At 39.1% G+C, this 26,213-nt stretch overlaps 2 protein-coding genes across 2 annotated transcripts; both read right to left on the bottom strand.

The window, feature by feature from the left end:
- Nucleotides 1-188: 188 nt before the first annotated feature.
- On the bottom strand, nt 189-11,684 carry ppp4r3b (protein phosphatase 4, regulatory subunit 3B). Its single transcript, XM_031746789.2, has 16 exons — nt 11,259-11,684; nt 10,667-10,722; nt 8,552-8,650; nt 7,722-8,345; nt 6,990-7,067; nt 6,649-6,765; nt 6,419-6,535; nt 5,711-5,842; nt 5,108-5,210; nt 4,985-5,026; nt 4,439-4,597; nt 4,093-4,262; nt 3,873-4,012; nt 3,439-3,584; nt 3,216-3,355; nt 189-2,895 (listed from the first exon to the last, which is right to left on the bottom strand). The coding sequence occupies exons 1-16, from the start codon at nt 11,398-11,400 to the stop codon at nt 2,791-2,793; spliced, it is 2,370 nt and encodes a 789-aa protein (XP_031602649.1). The 5' UTR covers nt 11,401-11,684; the 3' UTR covers nt 189-2,790.
- Nucleotides 11,685-13,125: 1,441 nt separating this feature from the next.
- On the bottom strand, nt 13,126-23,045 carry LOC116325771 (polyribonucleotide nucleotidyltransferase 1, mitochondrial). Its single transcript, XM_031746785.2, has 28 exons — nt 22,846-23,045; nt 22,677-22,737; nt 22,126-22,200; nt 21,905-22,010; nt 21,736-21,785; nt 21,553-21,616; nt 21,405-21,452; nt 21,162-21,275; nt 19,105-19,291; nt 18,828-18,879; nt 18,681-18,738; nt 18,478-18,574; nt 18,282-18,384; nt 17,838-17,908; nt 17,336-17,372; nt 17,167-17,233; nt 16,983-17,072; nt 16,820-16,873; nt 16,510-16,619; nt 16,288-16,359; nt 15,854-15,917; nt 15,684-15,767; nt 15,500-15,583; nt 15,243-15,349; nt 14,747-14,802; nt 14,528-14,606; nt 14,391-14,438; nt 13,126-14,311 (listed from the first exon to the last, which is right to left on the bottom strand). The coding sequence occupies exons 1-28, from the start codon at nt 22,962-22,964 to the stop codon at nt 14,156-14,158; spliced, it is 2,313 nt and encodes a 770-aa protein (XP_031602645.1). The 5' UTR covers nt 22,965-23,045; the 3' UTR covers nt 13,126-14,155.
- Nucleotides 23,046-26,213: the final 3,168 nt, after the last annotated feature.

The raw sequence follows: 26,213 nt of genomic DNA on the forward strand, positions 1-26,213 counted from the left end.
ATTCAGCCAAATGATATACGATGCATAGTAAAAGAATGCACGTATAACTTTTCAGATGTTAAACCCCATTTTCTTAATATTTTCTGGCCTCTTATTAAGCAATCAAAATGCCTAACATAAAATCTAGGACACTTGCAGCTCCGATTGCCAATTGGTACAAAGTTGGTAAACAAAGCTAGATTCACAAGTTCAATGTCAGGGTCACATTTAATTTCAAAACTTATCAAATAAATTCATACAAATGTTAAGAATGGATGGTGGTAGTAAATGCACTTGGTACAAATTCATCAAGGGAGAGCAGAAACAGTCATTGTTGGATGGAACCAACATAGAGGAGGAAAGACAATTCACTGCAGGTGCTGCTCCTGAAAAGCACATTGGCAATAATTCTCTCATTTCCTACCCTCCTGCTTGTGTTGCTGTACATGAACAACTGATCTAGCATTTTTTTTTAACCCAGTTTCGATTCCCTTCATCTTCCTATGTGCTTGTGTTGGGACCATGAGAGAAGAAGCAATGAAAGAAATGTTCCAACCCGACAGAATTATCCCGCTTCATCACACCGGTGTGTTGTCAGAAATAATACGCACAAAAACCACTGTTTGATTCAAAAACTTCACTGCATTGACTGCGGGGTAAATCATATTTATCATACCTAATAAAAACTGATCATCCATTCAGTCAATGAAAACTGTTTTTTTTTTAAAAAGGACTTAAACTAACTTTTGATCTGTAGTTTATTTTTCTTCTTTTTTGCATTTTTTTTTTTTTAACAGAAAATGAAAAAACTTGAAATAGGCTTTAAATTTTGGGAGTAAGGAGATCTCAACCAGAGCAGAACGACACTTTGAACCCTCAAAATGAAAACAAAAGCCCCCTTTAGCACCTCAAACTCATTAGAAGCAGTCTCCACAGTATATGTAATATCTGATTATTCACCATCTAGCAGTGTTACTCTGGCCAGAACATAATATAAAAGATGGACACAGCTTCCAGGACTGAAAAGTGAAACCAGTGTGGATGGGGGCAACACTGGTTGCAAAGAAACTTGAAGTTTATGGGAAACCGGCCCTCAACTTGCTTGCTCTATGACCTCAGTACACTTTGTTTATGGCTTCATGGTTTCAATCACTAGTTTCAGGTAATACTGAATAAAACATGAAGCTCACTTTTGTAAATTGCGGTCATTATTAGAATCCGAAAAGAGGATTAGACAGGGTATGATCCAGTGTGTGGTATCCTTGTTCACAGCAAGATCATCTCCCCCCTTCTCACATCTGGTTTTAAAACTCCAAGATGCTAAGCTCAAGGCTTCATAACAGGACTTCACAAACCAGTGGGTGACGCCACTGGCTACATCCATCTTTTATACCAGCTGTGCCACAACAAGGTGGGCAGCTTTTTGTTTCTGATGCAAGTTAAACTCTGAACCTGAGATCTGTCTGGGAGAAGGATGAACGACTCGGGTTTGCCACCCTGTTAAAACACAAACTGGGCTGATGATGTGCACACTGTAACGAGGACGCCAAGTTTGACTCAAGTACAAAATTCCAGACATCCTCGAAATGTTGACTGAAAAAAAGAAACAACTTTACTGCAGTTTTAAGTTTTTTTGTTATTTTTAAACCAGCATTTAGGACTTCTCTGTATTTTTACACTGAATCAAATGAACTGTACTCAAAGGGTGAACAGTGACCCCACCTTTTTGTGCGACAACAAAAAGAACACAGGCAGGTAGGGGTCTCGCTCCCCTTTCAAAAATCACATCAGGGGCAAAAGATTAAAAAGAGGAACAAAAAGATCTGTACAGTACTTTTTAACAAAGTCATGAAATACAGGACTTCCTGGCTAACACAGTCTTGTATGTGCGTGTATCATCGTGTGTGTGTGTGTTTGTGTGTGTGCCTCGACCAAACTGACAACATGGCTTTTGAAGGTTTGAGTCCTGCTCCTCTCGCTCTTAGTCTTCATCCCAGTCTCACTGGTCAGCTCCCTTGTCTTAAGAATTTGGGGATTTTTCTATGATGTCCCTCTATCCATGACTAAAGTAAGTAGTTCTCTGGGAGGGCGGCACACACAGCTTCAGCCAGTCAAGCTTTCTATTACTATGACGGCTAGTCCTGCTAGCCTGACTGGCCTGCTGTCAAGGTCATACACTGGCTGGTTGTGATCTGACTTCCTCTCTCTCTGGAGCTCATTGGTTTGGATTTGAGAAGTATGGAAGGGCTTTTTTTTCTTTTTCTTTTTTTTTTTTTAAATAAGAGCAGGTGACAGGCGCAGTGGGGCTCTTGTTGGACTGCAGCTTCCTTAGCACTGTAGAGCTGGGAACTGCTGTGCCACCAATTCAAACTTCAATGTTTTGTTTATGTTTAGGGTGGTGGGTGAAGAGGACAAAGAAGTCAGAACAGGAAAGGAGAGCAGGAAGGAGTGAAAGAGGGGAGAGATGAATTCTCAAAGGGTCAATGAGGTTCTCAGGTGGAAGAAAAGAGATTTGGGAATCTCCCTGAAGAGGTTGTTGAAAAGGAAGAGGTAAACAGGCTGAGACACAGATTGATCCTTCTTTCTAAAAACAAAAACAAAAACAAAAGCAACTCTTTATCTCCTTTTGCCGAGGGAGAAGCAGGAGCAGCGATCAGAAGGGACTGAGAGAGGTGGGAGCTCGTCTTTGTCCATCTCTTCAGTGAGACTCACAGGTGGCACAGGCAGGCCAAGGACCAATGAGACAACCAGAGGAGGGGATTTCAAAGGGACTCAATGTCCGTCCACCATGACCAAAGAGGACAATTAGCCTTAGGAGCTCAAACGAGGCCGCTTCCTTGGAGACTGGTCTTCTTCCTCTTCATCTTCATCTTCATCTTCATCGTCAGGGTAGTCCACCAAACCAACCAGAGCAGTCTAAGACAACAACAAGAGTGACTGTTTCATTTCAACATGTACTTTTGCAGGAGCGCAGAACAGCTGTTAGTGCTGAAACATAGTGTTCTAAATTTCACTTACATTTTACTTATTCTGACCAGTGAAGGCAAACAACAAGTAACTTGTGTAACTTTTATCTGCATTCATGCTGTGATACCACTCGAAACATATTGTGCAACAAAGAAAACTTCTGGCCTTTGATAAAAGACTGTCCTTTGTTATACTGTTCCCAAATTGGACAAAGGATTACGACAGGATAGGAATTCAAGTCTTCCTCAGAATGCAACATGAAATATTACCTTGACTACTGGTGTGGCAGGAAGAGGAACAGTTTTGACAGAAGAAGCTGAACTGTTGTTTGGAGTGACGGCTGGTGAGGCAGGTGGGATGGCAGCAGCTTTCCCGTTGTTATTGGCACCATTGGCTCCGTTGGCAGCTCCTACAACAACACAAACTAGGATCATGCAGCAATCTGGGAAAAACTATCCAGCAACACTCATACAGTAAGAGAATATAGCTTACCTTTTTTGGCTTCCATGTATTTGCCGTAGCTATCAGAGAAGTCATCCCCCATTCTCTTCTCCACTGCCTCTCCATCGTCATCGTCATCATCGTCATTGAACCACAACTCTTCATCCTCATCCAAAGACCGCGCATCTCTTCGATATCTACAGGTGGGAAAACTGCTTCATTAGGTACAGGTATCTACACAAGGGGAATTACTACCTTGTGGTAATACGTCTCTGATCAAATATAAATTAAGGTTATGAAGCTGAATAATGATGACAAGTGCTAGGGTTAACAGAGGTTGACTAAAACATGCAGAAATTTGGTAGGGGTGTGTACAAGAATGGGAATAGAAAACTATGTAAAGTCGGCATATATAAATGTAAATTTATGTGGTGGAGTGCATAAGTGATAAAGATCACAGTAAGGGAATGACCCTTGCTTCTGACCTGTTGAGTCTCTGGCTCTGCCGGTCTTTTTCCTGCTCATATCGTCCTTTCAAGCCCTTGAATGTCTGGACATACTCAATGGATTCAAGTGCTTTGTAGAAGTTATCCACGATGTGAGCTATGAGTGATTTGATGTCCTCCTGGAAAGCAAAAGGTGGATCATTATATATTTAATGCAAAAACAAAGGCTTGTTAAGGTAGCGTTCGTGCTTTTACATACCACTTTAATAAACTCAAAGAGCTCTATGATGGCAGAGTTGAGGAGGTTGTATCGGGTCCCATTGTCCAGCAAGGCATTAATGACAGGCTCAAACAGGTTCCCTTTGATGATGTAGCGGTTGTAGTATTCGTCTTTTAGACCAATGATCCTGCGCATGAAACGCAGAGCACCTTGGACAAAAACAGAGCCACTTTGTAAAAAAACGAGGCACGATATGATTCAAAGTCTTATCTGTATTCTTTGTGTGAGCTTGGATACAAACAGCAGTTACACAGCTCTGGTATGGTTATATCTGTATATGAGGTTCAACCACAATGTAATCGCTATCAGAACACAGGGAACTTACAAAGAGCAAGGAACGTGTGCTTTGAGTTCATCAGCACCAGCACTCTCCTAAGCAGGTCTTTGTTCATGATGTAGGTCTTGATGTGATAGGTGTGGTGTTCCACACAAAAGGTCAGAAGCTCCAGGATCAGTGCCAGCAACTGAGCTGTCTGGAAGTTGTCTACACAAATAAAGACAAATCGTGTTAGGACATGCAGCACTGTCCAGGTACATTTACAAATACAAGCCAGACACCAAGTGTACAATCCTTTAATATATAGTTTTATAAGTCATTCCAGATTTAATCATTTCAAGCGGTTCTTAATCTCATAGTCTGGTGACTAGCACAATATTTTATTTCTTATTCATGTCCTCTAAAAGAAAAAGAACCACACCCTTAATAAGAGGTGCTGGTCATTTACCTTGGAAGGGTTCAGGTAAAAACAAATAATATAATGATGTTGTCTACTACAAGAGCAGTACTTTCAAGCCACTTCAAATGCACAAATTTCTTACTGTTGAGTAGTTCAACAGTAAGAAACTGGTTGACAGTTTAAATAACACCCACCTGGGCACACTGGATTGACCTTTGTTGATCCCTCCTGCAGATCTGAAAGGTGATTACATAGATTAACCAGTGGAATTTTCTGTCTTCCAGTCTGATGTACCCTAGTTTAACTTCCCAGCTCACCTTTTGAATTTTTGTCATGTGCAGTGTTGGCCAGCAGAGGAGCAGTCAACACGTGCATGCAGTATTTGTAGAAGAAACTCAGAAATTCTGTCTTCTCCGTTTTCTATCAGGAAAAACAAACACAAAAAAACTTTAATAAGTGTTTAAGGTTTCACTCAGGGGACACATACACTTAATCTAGGGGTGGTAACGGACATGTGGAGACACAGATGGGGGATTTTGTCAGATAACAATGAGGTAGGCACCATAAATGTGCTGCTTTACATCAGTGTTTCTTAAACTGTGAGGCAGGCCTCACTGGCAGAGCCACTGCAGGTGGGCTGTGTACAACTAGGGTAAAAATAATGCGTGAAACTAATTTGAATAAACTTGACTTTGTAGACTTTGTTTTGTAAATAAAGAAGACTCCACTGACCCTAATTTGACTAAATTGGATCCTTTCTTCATTGTTAATAACAAAAACATGTGGGGAAATGAGGCACACCAGATAAAAGTCTGAGAACAACTGATTTAAATGAAAAAGCAGAGTGATCAACATTGAGCGATGGCTGGAGAAAAAGGAGAGGGGAAGAAATCAACAAAAATCTGGTTGATTTTGCTTACGTTGGTGGAAGCCAACATATTCTCAGGGTCGATGAGTGTCCTGAGCAGACCCATCAGCTGGACAGCTCCCCCCAGTTCTGGGTCAGAGTCACAAATCATCTGCTTGATCACAACATTTATCAGGAGAACATCCTGAAACACAAATACACACACACACAAAGCAAACAAACAGGATAAGTTAACACAGTCGCACATTCAGATTAAAAATAAATTTTGCATGGCATGAAAAGAAAACTCTCTCTCTCAAACAAAGGGCAAACACACAGTATTAAAACAAACAAAAAAAGCCTTCTTGTATACAGAACAGAAGATCAACAGGGGACACTAAAAAAAGTTAATCAAACTTTGTCTCAGCAATTCTCTATAACAGTTCTGTGTTTTTATACTACTTTATCAAACATGTAAATTGTGTATCAGCTATAAAATGCCTTCAAGTGTTATGGCTCTGTAGTAAAAATCGAGCAACTGGGTCATCACATGAGCCCCAACAGTCACAGGCTGTTGTCACAATACGAAACACCTCTTGTTTACCTCATTGTTCACAAAGCAAACAGAGTTTTCCTTATATAGATTTCATCTCAGTTATGGACTGTTCTACATGCCTGATGTGGTAATGATCTATTTGAAACTGACGGAGCCTGGGCTGCCAAAACACTGCTTTGGATAAAGAGAAAGCTCCTTTTTAAAAAATAATGATTAGATGCTTACATCATCTGTCTGCTGAGGTTCCTGCATGACAAATTCCCTAACCATGGAGGGGCTGAATTCCACCAGGTAAGAGAAGATATCAGTAGCTGCTGCCCTCACCTGCAAGTCATCCATTCCCTGAATGGGAAAAAAAAAAAAGAAGTTAATTCAACTGAGCAGTGACCAATCAAAAAAAGACTTTTATTAACACTACCTCAGGTACCCACATTCATGTGAGAACTAGAACGTACCATTACTATTTCAAGAGCAGGTAAAATGCCTAGATTTGCCAGAGTTTTGAAGAACGCATCCCTGTTTTGAGGCTGCAACGTTTGTGAAAATGCACAGAATTCTTTGACAAAGTTCACCTAAGGAGAGGAGAAAAAAAAGGAGATAGATAAATGACAATATAAATGAGAAATGCAAAGACCAAAATAATTCAACCGTTCTTAAATAAAAATCACTGTGCCTACCGCCATTTCTGGGCTCATTTCTCAAACATGGTTATGAAAGGCAACTACTTTTTGAGGTTTTAACATATGACCAAAAAAAAAAAAAAACAACAACAACAAAAAAACTAATTAAAACTTGCCAATTCTCTCCTTTTACTGTCCTCAGTCGCTTCATCTGTGAGCTGTGCAAAGACCTCCGTTAGGAACTTCTCATCCTCCTGCGGCACATTTAAAGCCGGGTTAAAACATCAGAACAATAAAGAAACATGTCTTAAAAATAAACAGAAATAAACCCGTGACTCCTAAAACCATACAGAAAATTAAAATCAGTCACCTGACTGTGAAATGAAAGAATTCTAAGGTCCTGTTTGTTTACACCATGAAAATAATTGTGTGGTATAAAAATTATTGTTCATAACATATGCCTTACATTTGCACCATATTACAATCCACATACAAGTGTTACGATGGGCCTAAACCTATTCACTCAAAGATTTTTGAAAATGTTTTAATGTATAGTTTTAATTGGTCATCATCACAATACAAAACTTGACACACACATCTTACGCATACATTATTTGTACAGTCATTACAGGCTTATACATTTCCATCTGTTCACACTTATTATTTGAGGTTTCCCACTTAATTTAACATTTCACATGAGAATTAAATACATTTAAAGAGAAAATTTTAATTTGGTTTTAAGCATGAGTCATCTTGGTGGACTAATCTAAGCAGGGTAATTTGTCAAACAAATTTTAATTAGTCACAACATGTACAGCAATACTGTATATGTACTGGCTAAACTACACAGTGGATTAAATAATTAACTGATAACGTCATTTTATAAATAGCTTGGTTTGAATCCTTACCTGCAACATACTGACAATTTCCACCTTGTTGAAGAAGATGAAGGAGGTGAGTGTGGATAGGAAGTTCTCCTCAAAGACAGATGGTGTGGGCAGGATTATGTCCTGGATGTACTGAACTCTATATGTCTGGTGGATCTTCTGCCGCAGTTCAGAGTCTGTGATAGGGATCACCTCCTTAAATTTCGCCGTCTTGGTCAAGAATTCCCGGTGGCGTTTAGGTTGAACCAATGCTGGGTCGTACTCCAGGCAGCCCACCACATCCATGATACAGTCGTCAGAGAACATCACCTCAAAGAGGGCTGCTTTATTGAGAAATAAGACACCTCGGACAATCTCATAGAGGTGATGGAGGCCTTCCCTGTTGTCCACTTCCTCACATACTCTAAAGAGACCCAGGAGTTTCTTGATGTAGCCCTCAGTCATCAGGGCCAGGGCAAGCTTTTCCCTCCGGATGGGTGAAGAAAGGACAGAGGTAACCAAGTCGGCAATTTCCTCCAGTCTGCTTTGCTCGCAAGGGGGGAGCTCAACTAGGTGGCTTGTCTCTGGAATCTCCTCAAAGCGCTCTTCCTCAGACTCATCAATGGGGTCCTGGGTGATGTCCAGAGCAGGGTCTCTGCCTTGGACCTGAGTCACAAATAAAAGGTATTATTAAATGAATACAACTGATACAATACAAACAGTCACCTCTTTGCACAGGTTAATGTTTCTCAGTAATTTATCCAGTACACATAAACTATTAAATAGATCAACAGAGCTTGCCCATTGTGGTAGGCTCAATGGAATTTTAGCACCAGCGAAACAGCTGTGTGTGTTCCTGGTTTGAGTTTTACCTGGCAAATTCTTTCCCAGATCTCATCACAGCCAGCCTTTTCCTGGAAACTGAGTGCAAGGTCATAGTTATCTGCTTCTGACCAGACAATCAATGTGTCCTGGAACAAAGACAAAGGATTATTAAACTTTACACACTGACATGCTTAACTCTTTCACAGGAGGCACTTACAGACACACACACACTTATTCATTAAATTGTATGTTAACTGAACACATGCCTACAAATGTACACACACACACAGGCAGCAAACGAAAATAAAAACGTCAACATTTAACTCCTGCAGACAGAGGATCTTGTGGCTCCGTTATGCCTTCTTGTACGTATTGCTGGCAGGATTTGGGTGCAAATCCTTGAAGTGTATCTGAGGGATAAAGCTTTCTATCCTGGTGGGAATGCACTCCTCTAGCATGACAGTGACTTATCCACAGAGTATGAAAATGGTTTGAACAAAAGTCTACAACAGACAAAGCAAGTTAAACACATGCAGAATATCTTTTTTGTACCTAGCTTCACCAAGGTGGTTATCAACTCTAAGTCAAACGAGCGTTTTCCGATCTAGCTATGACCACATTCACATGAAAGAGGCAGCAATGGCAGCATGACCAACCAGAAACATGAACCGGTCTATTAGCAGCTGAGGGGCATAGTTTATGAATACTATCATGCTATAAAATTAGCATTATATAACATGAAGTAGGTAAACAGATAATACAGACTCGCTGCAACACAACTGCTGCAGCCAAAACAGCAGTGTCAGTCTGTGTGAGAAGAAAAGCACTGTGTAGTATTGTAGTATTGTTATATATGTCTTAAAGTAATAATGATTAAAGTATCAAAGTAAATAGTAAAGTGTGTACAAATTCTGATAATTTAAGGCAACAAACTTACTGTCAAAGATCTGGGAAGACCTCATTACTATATTACAATAAAAAGAAGCTAATCACATTTAGATTTGCTGCTTCTTTCACTCAATTTGAAATAGTCTAAGGGCAAGTAGAGACAAAATTTAACAAAATAAAAGATTTCAAACAGGTAAGCAGCCAACTTGCAAATGTTTCATGATGTCAGAAACAAAAAGGTTTAAATTCTCTGTTTTAGTATCATTTCAACGTATTACAGCCTATACAACAATAAAGTTGTTTTAATATTGTTTGCAGTCAACAGGAAAGAAGCAAGGAATAAAGTTGCCCCCAAGAATCTCTATTTCTTACCGATGCTGATCTGAGACAAACTTCAGATTCTCTTACTATCTGCACACTAAGCTCTAATTGATCTTCCATGCATTATTTGATAGAAATAATTGTTCCATGGGATCCAATTTCAAACATGTTGATCTCTTGTCTCAAACATGACCCTTTCCTGAGGGGATTAGGTGTGGAGTGTAAATTACCAGAGTAATGTATCCCATAAGAAGTAAACCACCTCCAAAACACCGGAAATCCAGGAATAAACCTGAAGTTAGCCAGACTCGACCTTAATCATTAATAATGCTATAAATTTTTAGGTAATATAAAAGTGTCATATCACAATAACACTGATACATAAAAAAAAAACATGCAACACAACAACAAAACACGCCTCAACATGTCTGAGAACAAGAGCTGCTGTCAGCCTCCAGTACCTAAAAAAAGGAAGTTATTCAACCTTCAACAAAGAGCAGTAATTTTAAAGACATGCAAAAATATTTAGAAAAAGGTGGAAAATATTTTTCTTTATTTATGAGACAATATTGTGCAGCTCCTGAAGAGTTACAAGGTTAAGGTTAAGTTGAATTAGTTAAAGGTTTCATTAACTACAGCAGCTCACTGTTAAAGGAGGGTGGAAATTGTCTTTCAGACACTTACCTATAAATACGGGAAGACTTCTTATTTATGCCATAATTCTAATGACACCTTAATTTACAAACAGGTGTGGCACATGTGTGGTAATTACTCATGGCATTACCCGATTATTACTCGATACCAAGTTTACAATTGCATCAGTCAGCCAATTTCTACTGTCTCGCCTAGATTACAGTAACTATCCAGCAGCAGATCTCAAACCAGTGTTGGAATTATTGAAATGTGTGTGCTATCTGTAACTGAGCCAGACTCAGGTAATAATAAAAACTTACCTGTTGTTTCTGATATGCAGTATTTGGACTTATCTTCGATTCCAATAGCAGTGATCCTAAAGCACAGAGATATAGGTGACTAAATATTCAAGCCAGTTAGAAAACCGGTGCTTTAAAGACGAGGTTTGTTATTCTGTCTAGGAATAAACAGTTATGGCTATGCAAATACACACACACAAAAAAAACAATCGAATTAAACTAAAATGCTCAAACACAAAGGTAAAATAACTACAACAGGCCTTGGGTTCTACTGTAATAACCTTATGTACTTTCTTTGTCACATACATGAACCACAAAGAGCAATAACAAGTTTATACGTTCAGACTTTCAGGGGCACCATGCTACCGAGATCCCGTCGGACCAAACTAATGAGCATGCTAGCAACAGCTATTCAATAAATATTTGCAATTTATTGAGAGACGTGCCTAATATTAACAGTTCTGGCACTATGACGGTGAAGTCTGCCCCACATGTAGAAAAAAAGTCTAATAAGGTAATCTGGTACCCACTGTGGGCAATCGAAGCGCTCTCTCCGAACAACCAGGAGTTAGCATGCTAACCACCGTAACAGCTATGCTAACAGGGAACTTACCGTCCGATTCAGCCCGAACTAATAACGATATCCCCCTCAGTCGTTCGACAAATGTAGACGAAACGTGCCCGGTACCCCGATCATCCCATTGCCGATCTTCATTCAGCGTATATACCTTCACTCGCCGCCGAGTGTCCGACATGGTTTAAACGAGTCGGAGCTAGCAGGCTAGCTTTCTGCTAACAAGCTATCACCTCACCCGTCTAGTGTTTTCCTCGACCTGTTAACTTTGTTTCCAACCGCATGTTATAAAACATGCATGTTTAAATTTAGTTCCCAACAGCAGCAAAATATATTAGTAGGTATTTCATAAACATATTACGACGTGAATCTACTTATTAAGGGGCCTAATATTAAACTGTAAAATTCTGAGAGAACACAACAACTCTAACGGCCTTCTTGCTAACGTCCACAGACCGCCATCTTGTAATCCGATCTTGTGTTCTTTTTCTTTTTCTACGTCAATCAAGCGCTAACTGCCGCGGGGTCTCCTCCCCCGGGCGGCATCGTCCAATGGCAGAACTGCGGCTCCCCCAGCTCACCGCGTCACCTACGGTGGAGATAGGTAATAGCACCCACAGTCTTTTGCAGATGTTGGCATGATGTACAGATGTGATTTGGTTCAGCTTGTTTAATTCATAGAGGAAGCAGATACTTACTTAACGCAGAAGATTAACAGAGTTTTTCACGTTAATTAATCACAATCATAACTGCCTTTTTTTTTTTTACACAAACGAGGAATTTTTCTTGGAAAAAGCAACACTTCAAGCCATGATCTACAGAGAAAGAGAGAAAGGAATAAAATCTTAATGGTTTTTTTGGCATAAATTCCTAGACTTCTAGGAAAATATTCTTCAGACTAATGAGACAAAAGATTAACTTTTTGGTAAGTAAAACTAACATTTAATTAAAAGACTATCAAAGCAACAGTCAAACATGGTGACGGTAGTGTGATGGTCTGGGGCTGGTTTGCTGCTTTATGACTTGGAAAATGCAGCTGATGAAACCGTGAAGTCTGTCCTCTACCAGAAAATCATGAAGGAGAATGTCCAGCCATCTGAAATTTTAGCAGACTTGGGTTATGTGGCAAGACAATGATCCAAAACACCAAAACTTCACTCAATGTCACAAAAAAACAAAAACAAAACAAAGGTTTGGAATTGGTCTATTCAAAGTTGGGACCTAAATTAGATGCATGACCTTAAACAGGCCGTTCATGTTCAAAAACCTCCCAACATGACTGAATTAAAACTATTCTGCAGAGAAAGGTGAGCCACAGAGGATCATCTGCCTCCATCACAGTCCATCCTCCTGTCACACCAACCTTCTTCTGCATCCATGAATCTTCTCGGAGGTCATCCTCTTGTCCTCCTGTCTGGCAAGCTCCATCTTCAACATCATTTGTCCAATATATCCACAAATTACCTCGACAGTCACTCCACCCTGCGTATACTGTCTTGTTCACTGTCCGTTGTTTTGGATGGTAGCCCCGAGGTATTTAAACTCATGCACATGTATTCTGTCTTGCTTCTACTGATTTTCATTCCTCCTCTCTCCAGCTCTGTAGGCCCTTCCTGATGCAACCCTACATATTAGGACTAAGACTTTTAGATTAAGGCTGAACAGAGAAACACTTAATTCTTCTGTAAGACTCCAAAGAGTTATTAGATCTTTCCCTGTCCAATATTATGCAATAAATTGTTTTAAATAAATGTTGAAATTTTACAGCTCTCCTGTTATCATCTCCACCATCCAGTTTCTTTTAAGGACCCACTGGATGAACCTTTCCTATTGTGAAGCAAATGTCTTTTTTAAAACACGCTGAAGCAGTACTTGTGTGCCTGCATGTGGCCACTGAAACATGCAATTAAATCAGCTTTTTATTAAGAAAATTTGACATGCATGCACTCAGTACATTCTGGCATGGTTGGAAGGTGTTTTGTTGACTTAAAGACATGAATAAAGCAATCATTAATGACTTTATTTACATATTACGTCTCCATACTGCTACTCCTTTTAGATGCTGCCATAGTGGATCATCTGCCTTCAGCTCACTCTATCCCTTACATCCTTCTCTGCCACACGAGCTCTCTGCAGGTCCTCCTTCTCTACATCAATGAAGCTTCTCTTTTCCTCCTTTCTGGCAGCTCCATAATCCCGATATAGAAAGTCCCAACTCTCATTTACAAACCTTTCCTTCTCTCCTGCTGCCTCCCTCTTTCCTCTTTCTTTGTCCTTGCACAGCAGTTTCCACCAGCACCCTGCTGGTCAACAGCACCATTGGTAGTCGTTCATTCTTGATGATCCACATATTTGATTTGAAGATTTTACATCGGATCCCCTTCCTGACCTACTTATCCATGGTTGGTAACAGCACTAGGAGTACACTGGCATGTGGCCCACCCGTGGCTGGTTATTTATTTACATTTTAGTTACTCACATATAATATAAATGCGACACCATATAAAGATTAAGAAAACACCTCTCTTTAACACGTCACCCACTTGCCTTTCTTTTCTTTAGTGGACACACTGCTACAGCACATACCAAATATGCCTCAAGAGGCAACATTATCACACACGTGAATGACAGAAGCACTGTTGTTGTGTAATGAAAGAAAAATCTTAAAACTTTGATACAGTCAAACAACAGAGCATGAAAATGGGTAGACACTTGTATTTTTGAAAATGTTTGCCTCCTCGTCTTATCCCTTTGTTTGTGCAAATTCTCCGAGGCATGATGTCAGCAGCATTTTTGCCACATCCATACTCTCAGCAGCGGAGTAACCTTCTTTATGTATAGTTCATAACAAGATCTGTTGTTTGAAAAGGGAAAGTTGACTCAGTCCAAGTCTACTCTGACAGAAAAGCCAGAAGTTAGGCAGTCATGGGGGAGTGTCACGAATCTGTACTGGTCGTCTGCATGTCGCTTGAACCCATGGAGATGCTCTGTTTGTCATTCAGTCTCTTTACGACGCTTGCAGCAGTAGACTGGAGCACCTTCCGTGAAAGCCTCATTCTGCCATCTGTTGGGTCCCGTCCAAAATACTTAACCTGTTAGCAGAACACAGTTTAGATACAAGGATCCCAGACTGAAATTAGCAATGCTTTGTCTGCAGTAACCGAGACGCACCTGTATCTCCTGTCCCACCTCTAAACCCAAAGCACTTGGATGTTTGATCTAAAAGGAAAATAAAGGAAGTGATTTAAGTAAAAATTCTACCATCAGACTCAAAAGGAAAACCATTTTACGCAGACAAATTCACAAACCCGTTTGTGGTCCAGCTGCGAGTTGTGCAGCAGGACAGGAGTCATGTTGGGATAAAGTTTCACCATCACGCCAATGTCCCTAAAGCAGAGGAGCAGAAGAACAGATGAGCTGTATGAAGGCTGCAAGATTTTATTTATACATAAATCAGTTTCCAAGTGTGGGGAAATAACTGTAAACAAACACTGTTTGTTGGTAAATAATGCATTGTTTTAGTTTACCTTATTTCTGTGATGGTGGCAGTGTAGATAGCACCAAACTCCAGCTGCTGTTCTTGCTGCAAAACAAAGAAATACACCAATTTTCACCTACATACATTATGAATATGTGTAATATGTGTAAGCAGTTGTTCTTAATGTTTTGATTTGTTTATGCAGGTAATGTTTGCATTGTGGTATAAAACAGCAATTGAGTTTATAAATGTGCATAAAAGGGTGCAAAGAAACTATCAGAATATAGAAATATAGAAATATAAAACCTCTTTCCTTGTTTTATTAGAGCATGCTGAGAGCTTTCCTGTTTTTTTAAGTGTATTGATCAGGATTATTTCTCTTATTTCTTTGTTTAAATGCCATCTTGCTTAAGCTTTATACTATATTTCTCTTTTTTTAATTTGTTTCGGGTTCTCTGTAGAGCACATTTTAACACAATTTTTGAAAGGCTCTGAACAAAGACAGACTGCTATTATAAAGGTAATTACAAGAGGGGGAGACTCACATCATCTTTGCAGATCTCGCTGATGAAGTGTTGGGCTTCGTTCATGGCTCCTGGTGTTGGAGCGAACACGGAAAAAGTCTCCTCGTCTACCTGACTTATTGTCACACCTGAAACCAAAGAAGAAAATGTGGTGACGTTTTTATATTCTGGACAACAGTTTCTATTATGAAAAAACGAATCTGTGTGCTGCTGGATTAGCATCACGTCACCATCACATTCCAAGTTGCCTTTTTCAGACTTTATTACTTATGCATTACCTGTTTGAGCTTGAAGCCTGCGGAGGTTGTAGCCTCCAGGGCCAACAAAGCGAGCTCGCCTTGAGACAGGTACTCGAACATTTTCTGAAGACAGAAAACATCACATATTGGAACAGATGACATTAAAAACTTTCTATTAAATATTGCATATTTCTGTATACATACATATTCATGCATAACCTACCAACAACAGGTCCATTCTCTTTCCTGCTCTCTCTGGGTTTTGCTATGCATTTGTTCATAATGCCCAAGATTTCCCTCTTTGCCACTGAAACACAACAACAGGCAAATGCCACAAAAGAGCCATGCAAATAAAATTTTAATACAGGGTATATTTCTCAGTTTTGGGCCTACCTGTGGCCTGTTGGATTGCCTCCATGACCACCTTCAGTGGCAACCCAGGAATCTTCACATCAGCCTGGAGGTAAAATAAAGAAAAATTAGTAGCTATCATTGGTTTACTGTTAATACATTTCATCTTTATCAGAAAGACATTAATGTTTCGCTTGTGTCCACCACACAGTCCTTTAAGCAGAGCAACACTTTCACTAAGAAGAATCCTGCTTAACTTGGCGTTACAGAGACAAATTAATGTTGTCTTATAATAAAAAGATAATAAAATAAAGCTCTAACACTATATTGGTCTCTTCTTTAATATTTTACACATCAAGTACAGTTTATAGTAAAACATTTCTATGAAAAAGTGATGTCCCTTCAGTTAGCTTTATTAATTTTCCTCCTAAAAAGATCTTTTTTAGACACTTATTACAAGCTACTCAATGCAGTACCTGTAAAGCAGTGATACCCTTGTTTGTTCCCGCCAGTTTGAAGTCCATATCTCCGAGGTAATCCTCTATTCCCTGTTTACAAAACAGTTATAAGCTCATATTCAACATCTGTCATACTCAGGAACATCTGTTATAACATTTTGAGCATTCAACTAAAATCTCTCTTCCACTGTTTAGTGATAATAACTGATCACAAACAAGCAACGACGGTACTGGGCATACCAGAATATCTGTTAATAGTCTGTAGTCTTCTATCTCAGCAGGTTTTTCTGGGTTAGCCCTGGAGATGAGACCAATGGCTACACCTGCCACAGCAGAAGAGATGGGCACACCTGGCAACACAGATTTAGATATATTAGTTAAACATTATTATATGGCATATTTTCTGACTAGCATCGTATCCAGACAAATTTCATGCAAAATTCAGGTCACTTTGAAAGAAAAGCTGATGTTTGCTGTCTGCACATCTAAGGTCCAGAGAGCAATTTGAAATTGGATTTTTCCTGGATTAACTAAAAAGTCTGAACAGTACCTGCATCCATAAGAGCGAGGCTGCCTGCACATGCTGAAGCCATAGAGGAGGATCCTGAGAGGACATGCAGAGATAGAAATATGTTGAAAAATAAGAGCAATGGACACATTCGTATTTGTGACTTTTTATATTACGCCTTTTAAAATTGCTTCCTCACTCTCACCATTTGACTCTAACACCTCAGCAGTGACCCTGATGGTGAAAGGGAAGTCTTTAGGAATGACTGGTCTCAGAGCCTTCTCAGCCAGAGCTCCTGCAAAAACACAAACAATGCACAAAAGATTCTTGATGGAAATGAGGGATTAGTAGACTGAATACAAACAGAGGATGAAAAAGGTCAAACAAACCATGTCCAAGCTCTCGCCTGTTGAGGCCTCCCATCTTTCCAGTCTCATTGGTTGCATATGGGGGGAACTAAAAGAAACGGAAAGTTGACTTTAAAGCTCCATTTGAAAATTAAAACAATTTTATTTAATATCTGATAAACTATGTGACTTAAAAAATGATTTTACTTACTTCATAATGAAGCATAAAGTTTTTGTCTTTGATGCCACTGCAAAAAGAAATGCATGCATCACAGGAGTGCAGATGTTGGTAGACGCTGGCAGTATCTTCACAATCGATAACTAGCTTGTGAAATTCATTCCTTGAAAGTTACTGAACAATGATCCTTTTCATTACTACATTAACATAGTGCATGTATCTGTATATATAAAGTATATGAGGTTATACCATTTTTTTTATCCAGTTATGGTCATGCTCCAGTCTGAGCATCCATGTAAAGAAATTCCAAAAAGTTGATTCTGTTCATCTGGACGTAGCGTTTTCAGCGGGACAAATGTTTAGTCACTCATCAAAGTGACTTCTTCAGTCTCAGGATCTCAGGGGAAACCTACAGGGGTCTGCAAGTGACTGAAGAAGTCACTTGGATAAGTAACAAAATTTTCTCTCCCACTGAAAACGCTACCTCCAGATGAACAGAATCAACTTTTTGGGATATGTGTTCTGGTTGTTTTACCTTAAAGCTGTAGTGATAATATCTGTTTTGATGCTGGATTCCAGGGAATCAAATGTGACACTGCACAGCACCTACAGGGAGCAGAGGAGAAGGACTTTGTTACTGGTAACATCCAAGTTTTTCCAGTTTAGAGGACTTTTTAAACACAGAATGGTACACTGGTAACACAGACTCATAGACGATACTTTATTTAAACTGCTTAAATGCTTAAGTGTGTACCAAACAGGCCTACTCTGACCCAGGAAAAAATCCTGTGTAACAGTCATTAAAGCGACATATCTCGACTACAGTTTCAGCGTTCCTGCTGTTGTATTCATTTTCAAACCTGCGATACTTTTGCTTTCAAAACTGAAGAAACAGCCACAAACATCTTCAATCCCTTCAAACAAAACTTATTTTCCAAATGAACTATGACTTTTGTTGGCTCTTTGTGCTTTAGCATACCTGTGTCTGTCCTCTTTGAAACAGAGCCGAGCCATGCAGCGGCTTAAATAGATCTACATCACATGAAATGTTTCTTAAACCAGTCAGCTCTCTTCCATCACACCTAAAAACACAAAATGGAGAACACAGTGTTTCCATATTTATACACCCTGATGATGTGACATTACAATATCCACCCACAATACAGAGTGCTTACCTCCTGTACTCATTGAGCACTAGATTACGGAAGATTTCCTTGCTCAAAGTGTTAAAGGATTCAATGACTTCAAAAGGCTCGGCCTGAGGGAATTTTTCTATGAATCGACAACATCAATTGACAGGGTTTAAATGGAAATACAGCAACATCTGAAACTTAACTGTAAATTATTTCCATGCACCATAACTTTGAAGGTGTTATACCTTTAAGTTCCTCTTCGGTTTCCAGCCGAACTTTGTTGATTGCTTCATCTCTCGAAATCTAAGAAGATTATGATGAGATTATTACTGTTATTTAGGTAAACTTTACTAATACATAAACTGAAGCTGAATAAAGATGGCAGGTTTTACCTTGTCATGACTATAATCGGTAAAAACAGCGTAAATCCTCTCAGAAGCTAATCTGCAACAGGAAAAGTAAAAACAAGTCATTTCTGAGAGCTAGAACAATATAAATCCTATTTTTGTCCTATTTTTGGCCCATCATGTTCTCTAACCATTAAATGAAATCATTACCCTTGCCTCAGGATTATTCTGTTTTCTCGTTTATCAAAACATTTCAAAATACACTGCTTAATTCCCAGCATCCTTTGCCTTCGTCTTTCTCGGTCTCAGGCTGTGTTCTTACCTCCGAACATGTTCCACCATGTCAGCCGGGGGTGAAAACATCTTGACCGGCGTGCGCTTAGTCACCTTCTGCTCTCGTGCCAGCTGCTGGATGGCATGTATGATTTGCTGGGTGTGTTTGACTCCCACCTTCACAGCATGGCAGAAGTCCTGCTGCAGCACGTTTTCAGCTGATGCCTCAATCATCACTGGCAGACACAGAGAAACATGAGCTATGTGATGCTGTCTAAGACAACATGAGAAGCAGAAGTCAGGAAAATTTAGGATTCTCAGAAACTGAATTATTACAGAAAGCCACATATCTAGGCCACAAAAAGATAAATAAATCCAAGGTAAAGTTTATCAGAAATTGCCAAATCTAAAACACAAAATGCCATTATAAATAAATTCCCATAAAGGAGTAGCAATAAAAGACAGTAAAAAGACAATTTACATAAAGGTAAGTCTATAAATAAAGGAAGTCAATGATTCTGCAGGCACTATCTCCTCAGCAAAGTGATTCCAAAGCCTCTGTGCGCTCATGAACAGGATTTATTACTAATTTAGATTTATCCAGAGTCTGAAATGTTAATCTTATTAATTGATAAATAAATAAATTGATCAACTGTTTGAATTCTAAACTTAGCAGCTTAACTACATGCCACTATAAACTAGAGATGGACCGATCCGATATTACGTATCGGTATCGGTCCAATACTGACGTAAATTACTGGATCGGATATCGGCGAGAAATAAAAAATGTACTCCGATCCATTAAATATCAAAAAAGCACCTCACAAAACTTGCGACACGGCGTAACTCGGCTCATAACCGTAGCAGGTCGGAGCAGTATGCATCACGTGATAGAGCGGCTGTGTGTATTTGTAGCCTCGCTAGCAAACCAGCATTTCATCTCCGAGGAAGTTATCCCAGAGAGAAGTAAAGCAAGTGTGTAAGTTCATCTGTGAATGTTTGTAAAGCATTCCCACGTTAAGCTTAACAACCGATATATGGAGCGTCCGCCTCTTCTCTCTCCCTCCCTCTCCTGCTGCTACTTCATGAAACTGATCAATGATCAGCTGATCGGCTTTTCTGTCGCGAGTCTGTCTCTCTTCTTTGTTTTTGGCCCACTTTGCACCAGAAAGAGGAAACCAGCGGCTGAACAACTGCAGCACGTTTAACCTCGATAAGCTGTTGTTAGAATTTATTTACTTTCTACACCAGGATCCTTTTCTACGCAGCTGACGGCTGGTAACTGTGCAGGGGCGGATCTAGCAAAGTTTAGCCAGGGGGGCCAATAGGGCATGAACAGGGAAAAGGGGGCACAGAGACATACTTTTCTTTCTTATTCTCATTTAAAATGTCTAGCTTTTAATAAATAATTATCTGAATCTTACACCCAAAGTTTTAATCTGATGTAAAATATATAGAAGTCCATTACTGTATATAGTAACTGTTAATTCTAATATACCCTAGTAAGCTATATTACTTTTTCCTTTGGGAAGATACCATCTGTGAATTCTGCAATTCTGTTGATGAAAGATGTTGAATCTATTTAATTATTCTTGAAAAATAATTTATTTCTGTGCATTTTTTTTTCACACTGCATCAAATTAAAGTTGATTACGTCAATTAAGCATCACGGGGTGGGGGGTGGTTCCCTATTTTTTTTGCTGGGAGTTTGCAACCCTATTAGTTAGGTTGCTTAATATTTCTGCTAAGTACTTTTTAAAATACCAGAATAGGGAGGATGGAGTAGGTTTAAGTTTATTAGATTGATCAGTGTTGCTGAACTATGAAATATTTTGGGTGCAGTGTATTTTTTACATACAGGTATAACAGAATAGCTTTAGTGTTGTTGTTTATTTAAACTTGAGTATGAACTTATACAAAATGCAGCAAGATATTAAAAAAACAGTTTTATTGATTAAAAAAAACACACTATATCGGATTCATATCGGTATCGGCAGATATCCAAATTTATGATATCGGTATCGGACATAAAAAAGTGGTATCGTGCCATCTCTACTATAAACACTAGATATTCTGCTGGTTATCACATACCGATTATTAACTTACCTACTTGACTGCTGGGAGCTCCGGCCACTATCAGGTTAAGACTGCTAGAAGCCATCTCTGCCCTTGTGGGGTTGACCAGCAACTCTCCATTTACCATACCCACACGCACAGCACCTGCACACACACACAATAACATAAGTAGTAATAATAGCTCCAAGGTGGAGATAAACAATAATAACAATAATGTCCCAGGAACTGAAAACCACCATTTAAGATCAATAAAACAATATGCATATTTCTCACCCACTGGTCCATGCCAGGGGATGTCAGACAGGGCCAGGGCAGCAGAAGCTTTAATGGAAGAATATAATGTTTTACTCGAGGATATAAAACAAACAAAAAAAAAAAATCTGATTTGTGAAGAAATCTCTGTAGCTGAGATTTACCTCACCTGCATTAATAGCCAGCACATCTGGATCATTGACACCATCGACTGCTAGCAGGTTACAGAGGATCTTTAGGAGTGAACATACATTAAGACAGAATGGGAGGATTATCACCTTTGTGCAAGAAAACAAAAATGTGGCAACACAATCTCCACATAATAGTGAAAAGTCTTTAGAATTTAACTTACCTGAGTGTCATAGAAATAACCAGGAGGGAAAAGAGGTCTAATCGACCGATCTGAGCAACACGAACAGGAAAGTTAGTCAGGTCACTCCAATTAAACACACCAAAGGAAACCAAACCTCTACGACAATGTTATACGCACAATAATGACAGTGCTTATCTTATTAACTCACCAATAAGTCTGCTGGTGAGGATCTCATTGTCGGTGGTGCCCAGCTCTCGCCGCAGGTAGTTGGTGGGAATCCGACCAGCAGCTGCAGCTTTCTGTCTGTAGTCCACCTGTCAGTTGAAAAGGATATTAAATCAAAAGAACCCCAGCAGATAATTCCTTACATCGAGGATTCATAAGGTCTAATCCAATTAGAACACGGCTGTAACAAACATGGAGTCGTACCACAAGCGGCATGAACTGAGACGGAGAAGGTTTGGTTTTGCTCACAGCGGTCACCATCACAGACGTGTCTCCAAGCTATGGGAAAAGGAAAAGGTGGGAGGTCACCATTTAAACCCAAAGAAAAACATTTAAAAAAAAAAAATCACAAGTCATGTGTGCTCTGTTTTAATAAGCAGCCACAGAGGTGAATTGCAAGTTGAACATATGAACATGAGCACTACTAGTCTTAGTATAGGTTCTGCTGTGCTGTGCTGACACGTCCTGGGTAAAAGGGACACGGGACATAAAGCCAAACTAACAGACTGGCTGCTATCAGTTGAAAGGATTTTTTTCTTGGTGGGATTCCTGTACATAAGTGATGATTCTCTGCATGCTGATGGCCCATGCTTTACTATTCTGTAATAAAGATCTTCTGCCAACAAAGTTGTGTCTGCTGTATAATGACTTACCACAACAGAAGGAGGATTAGTAGTAAACAGAAGCAGAAATAGAAACAATGCACAAAGAAGCAAAAAGAAAGGGCAAAGACAAATCAAGGAAGACTTTTGTACCTGTACTACAGCAGATCCATCAGCAAATCTGGCAAACCTCCCTGAAGAGATTTCAAGTTTCCTACAAAAACAGCAAGAGCACAACACGCGAAACTGTCAGTGACACTGCACCGTTCGCTTTATTTCACAGTTCATGGAAGAGAATGGGAAGCTGGGAAAGTCCACTCACTTCTCTCCGAGGTCCACTCCCACTCTACATGCGTTGGTATGGCGGCTGTAAACACTCTGGTGACATAACCGGACATGAAGGCGGGCGAACGAGCGCCCCAGCCGGAGCAAATACTTCATATTTAACCAGTAAACAACAAAAATATCCGCGCTCAGTTTGTCTTTACAGTTGGGATGTGAGCGAGGAGGCTACCATGACAGTTCGTCACATGTGCGGAATTACGTAGAGAGGCTGCCTCTTCTGATTGGACAGAGCGAGGCGAGTGTGTCACATCCACGGAGTTTCCTGCCATCCAGTAAACAACAGTTCCGCTTGATCTACTTTACATTTATCCATTAAAATAAATAAATAAATAAACAGGTGAATTCAAATTGGCTTTTAGTAATCAATAAGGTTTTAATTTTACATATTTTACTTGATTCTCTATAATCTTAAAAAAGCTCAAAAGTATGGCATATTTTTCGATTTTTTGACGTATGTAATATATTTTTGTATTTATTTTCCTATAATCTCCTTGATGTCTAGTTACTTTAAAAAATATCAGTGAGAGTTTAGAAAGCAATATAAGAAAAAAAGAGGAGTAAAACATGCTAAAGGAGAGAGGAAATAAAAAAGATGACACGATCATTCACTTAAGACCTCCATGAAATCTGATTGTGAAGGTTTGATATATTTGACCCACTTGTTCCACAAATTAAAAAAAGACATTTTCTTAAGAGTGAGTAAACAAATTAAGGGGAAAACAGTATTAAGTTTGCTTTTTTAAATCTCTTTCTTCACATTCCCAGTGACTGATTTCTTAAAATCTAGATTGCATCTAACATTTGCTATATGCTCATGCAAAATGTCTTAAGCAAACAAATAATCGTGATGTTTAAGATGCCCATGTAAATTATAATGCTGTATATGAGAATTCGTGCATTTCTGTGGGAATTTGCATAAACCTCATTTCAAAGTTCTCATCTTATGAAAGATTTCTCTGTTCTCTGTTTTCTATTTTTATTTATATCTTTTCATAATTATTATTATTATTATTATTATTATTATTATTTACATTTTTTCAAGGCGATATTTCTCAGACTAACCTTATGGTTTTGCTTCGTCACTAAAATGCAATTTTAAATTCTCACCACTAGGTGTCAGGATTAAAAAGCTCATATAAGGCATATAGTTCTACCACAACGGTCAGCCACTCCCCTTTTTCTCCATGGACGTCACTGTTGAAATATAGGTTTTTGTTTGTTTGTTTGTTTGTTTGTTTGTTTGTTTGTTTGTTTGTTTGTTTGTTTGTTTGTTTAAAAATTTCTGCTGATATTTGCGTTTGCTCGACCACCAGCCACTTCACTAAAGTGCTGAGATTATTTCAGCTCTATATGCATGTAAGAAAAAAAATGCTTGTGTCGCTATCTCATGCATATTCTGAAAGTTGCCTTTGTTCAGGAAGAGTAACGTTTTTGTATCAGCTGTTATGATTTATCTTGAAACCTTGTACTACACATTGCATGCACCCTGTCCAGTCATCAGTCAGTACATCTGCCTCCGGATGAGACGATCAGCCCTGAAGTTTGTTTACAGCCTTCCAGTCAGTCAGTGAGCCAGCTCGCTAATACTGAGCCTGGTGCAGTTGTTATGGCAACAGATGAAGTGTTAACAGCATCTCTAGGCATTACTTTCACGCATACACGTACGCGCAAACACAGCAGCTAATTGCAGGGCTGAGCAGCAGGATTTCACACGGGCACACACACTGAAACACATAAGCTCTCATTCTCATTATTACTAAGGTTACTACCAGTTTTATCTTGTTTCCATGGCTCCAGGACACACTGAGATCTCATTTATACCACGCAGAGCCACAAACTATTACTGTGTAATGGACCACTCAGTGTTTTCCACAGGACTACATGGATCATATAAATAACTCAGTGGAAGATAATGTGCTGTTTGCATTGAAGAGAAAATGTAAATGTCTAGTGACAAATACAGAAGTTGGATATCTGTTAACGGCCAGTCAATCAATCAGTCATTAAGTCATCTGGTCATCTAACAGAGACTCCTGTGGCCTTAGAAATGATTTAAACTAACTGCATAATAATTAGAATCCACTGACTGATCAATGGTTACTCAAACAGGGCAAATTTCGGGGAAGGTAAAGGGGAAGTAAAAGTATAATATCATTTACATCTTTCAAGAAAATTGGGAAACCACTTTAAACCATAGTGTCTGCTCTTCATGCATGATGATCGTGCAATTGATAAAAGTGCAAAAATGTTTTTTGTTTATGTGTCTGGAGTGTGTTTGTCTCTCAATCACTTCAGGACACAAGAGGCTTACATGGTTTAGTGATTTTTGTGCTGTGTTGTATCAGGAGGGGGCAACAGAACAGCCTGCATTAACTCTGCACTGATCTCTGTTACACACACATGAACACACACATGTAGAATCAACAGGAGCTTTAGCGGGGGTGAGAAACGAGGGTTTTTCTGGCTCCTTGGCGATCAGTTTGAGTCAGACTATCTCGTCCCAAACACCTGCTCACCTTCAATGAAAGGTTCTTTTTCCTCGTGTGAAAACATTTAATTTAGTGCTGCTGTTTAAATCCTTTAATGATTTTATTTTTTGCCAGAGAAGTGTTGGTTCTTTGTAGTCCTTACTTTATATGTTAAAAAACATCTCATCATTCATTCTTTGTGTAAGTGAAAGCTCAATAATTGATTTGACTGATATGGACATGCATAAGCTTGCTGTAGCCATGTATAGACAGCTTTTGGCTACTTGAGCTGACAAGGCATGATTTGCTTTGTCACAAGTGTGATAATTACATTATGGCACATGGCAAGGATCCACATAAGGAGCTCCCACTCTGAGAACAAAGCAGGGCACAACTGTAACTCATAGAAGGTTGTTGCTTTATTGCTTTGATTCATTTAGTCCACTGACTTAAGTAAAAGTATGAATACCATGCTTGAAAAATACTTAAATGTTAAATTTGAAAACAAAAAAATACATAAATACATGTAAAAGCAACAGTATTTAATAAAGAAAACATACACCCTGTGAGTGTTAACCTATCCTAACTACCATAACCTATAACACTGATCATTAATAATCATCAGTATGTAAATATGACTCATATATTACTGTTTTTGACTCTTCTCTCTATCTATCTATCTATATGAAAGAGAAAGACAAATAGAGAGAGTATTCATATGTACTATATTTATATAGAGAGAGTATCATAGGTATTTCACATTGTACTTTCGTGCCAATTTGTAATTGTTGTACATTATTATTATTATTTTGTGAAATTGTAATTGCATTGCTGTTCCTTTTCCTACAAGACATTAACATGTACAGCAGCTGTGGGC

Source organism: Oreochromis aureus, linkage group 13 (assembly GCF_013358895.1).
Source record: "Oreochromis aureus strain Israel breed Guangdong linkage group 13, ZZ_aureus, whole genome shotgun sequence".
Lineage (NCBI taxonomy): Eukaryota > Metazoa > Chordata > Actinopteri > Cichliformes > Cichlidae > Oreochromis > Oreochromis aureus.

Bases quoted from the DNA above. Each gene is read 5' to 3' on its own strand.
- ppp4r3b (XM_031746789.2), bottom strand. From the start codon at position 11,400: ATGTCGGACACTCGGCGGCGAGTGAAGGTATATACGCTGAATGAAGAT. The intron at 7,068-7,721 runs GTAAGGATTCAA...AATGTGCCGCAG, and splicing joins AAATTGTCAGTATGTTGCAG to GAGGATGAGAAGTTCCTAAC. The intron at 5,843-6,418 runs GTAAGCATCTAA...TTTGTGTTTCAG, and splicing joins AACCTCAGCAGACAGATGAT to GATGTTCTCCTGATAAATGT.
- LOC116325771 (XM_031746785.2), bottom strand. From the start codon at position 22,964: ATGAAGTATTTGCTCCGGCTGGGGCGCTCGTTCGCCCGCCTTCATGTC. The intron at 22,011-22,125 runs GTACGACTCCAT...TTCAACTGACAG, and splicing joins CTCAGTTCATGCCGCTTGTG to GTGGACTACAGACAGAAAGC. The intron at 16,620-16,819 runs GTACTGTTCAGA...CTGTGTTGCCAG, and splicing joins CCTCGCTCTTATGGATGCAG to GTGTGCCCATCTCTTCTGCT.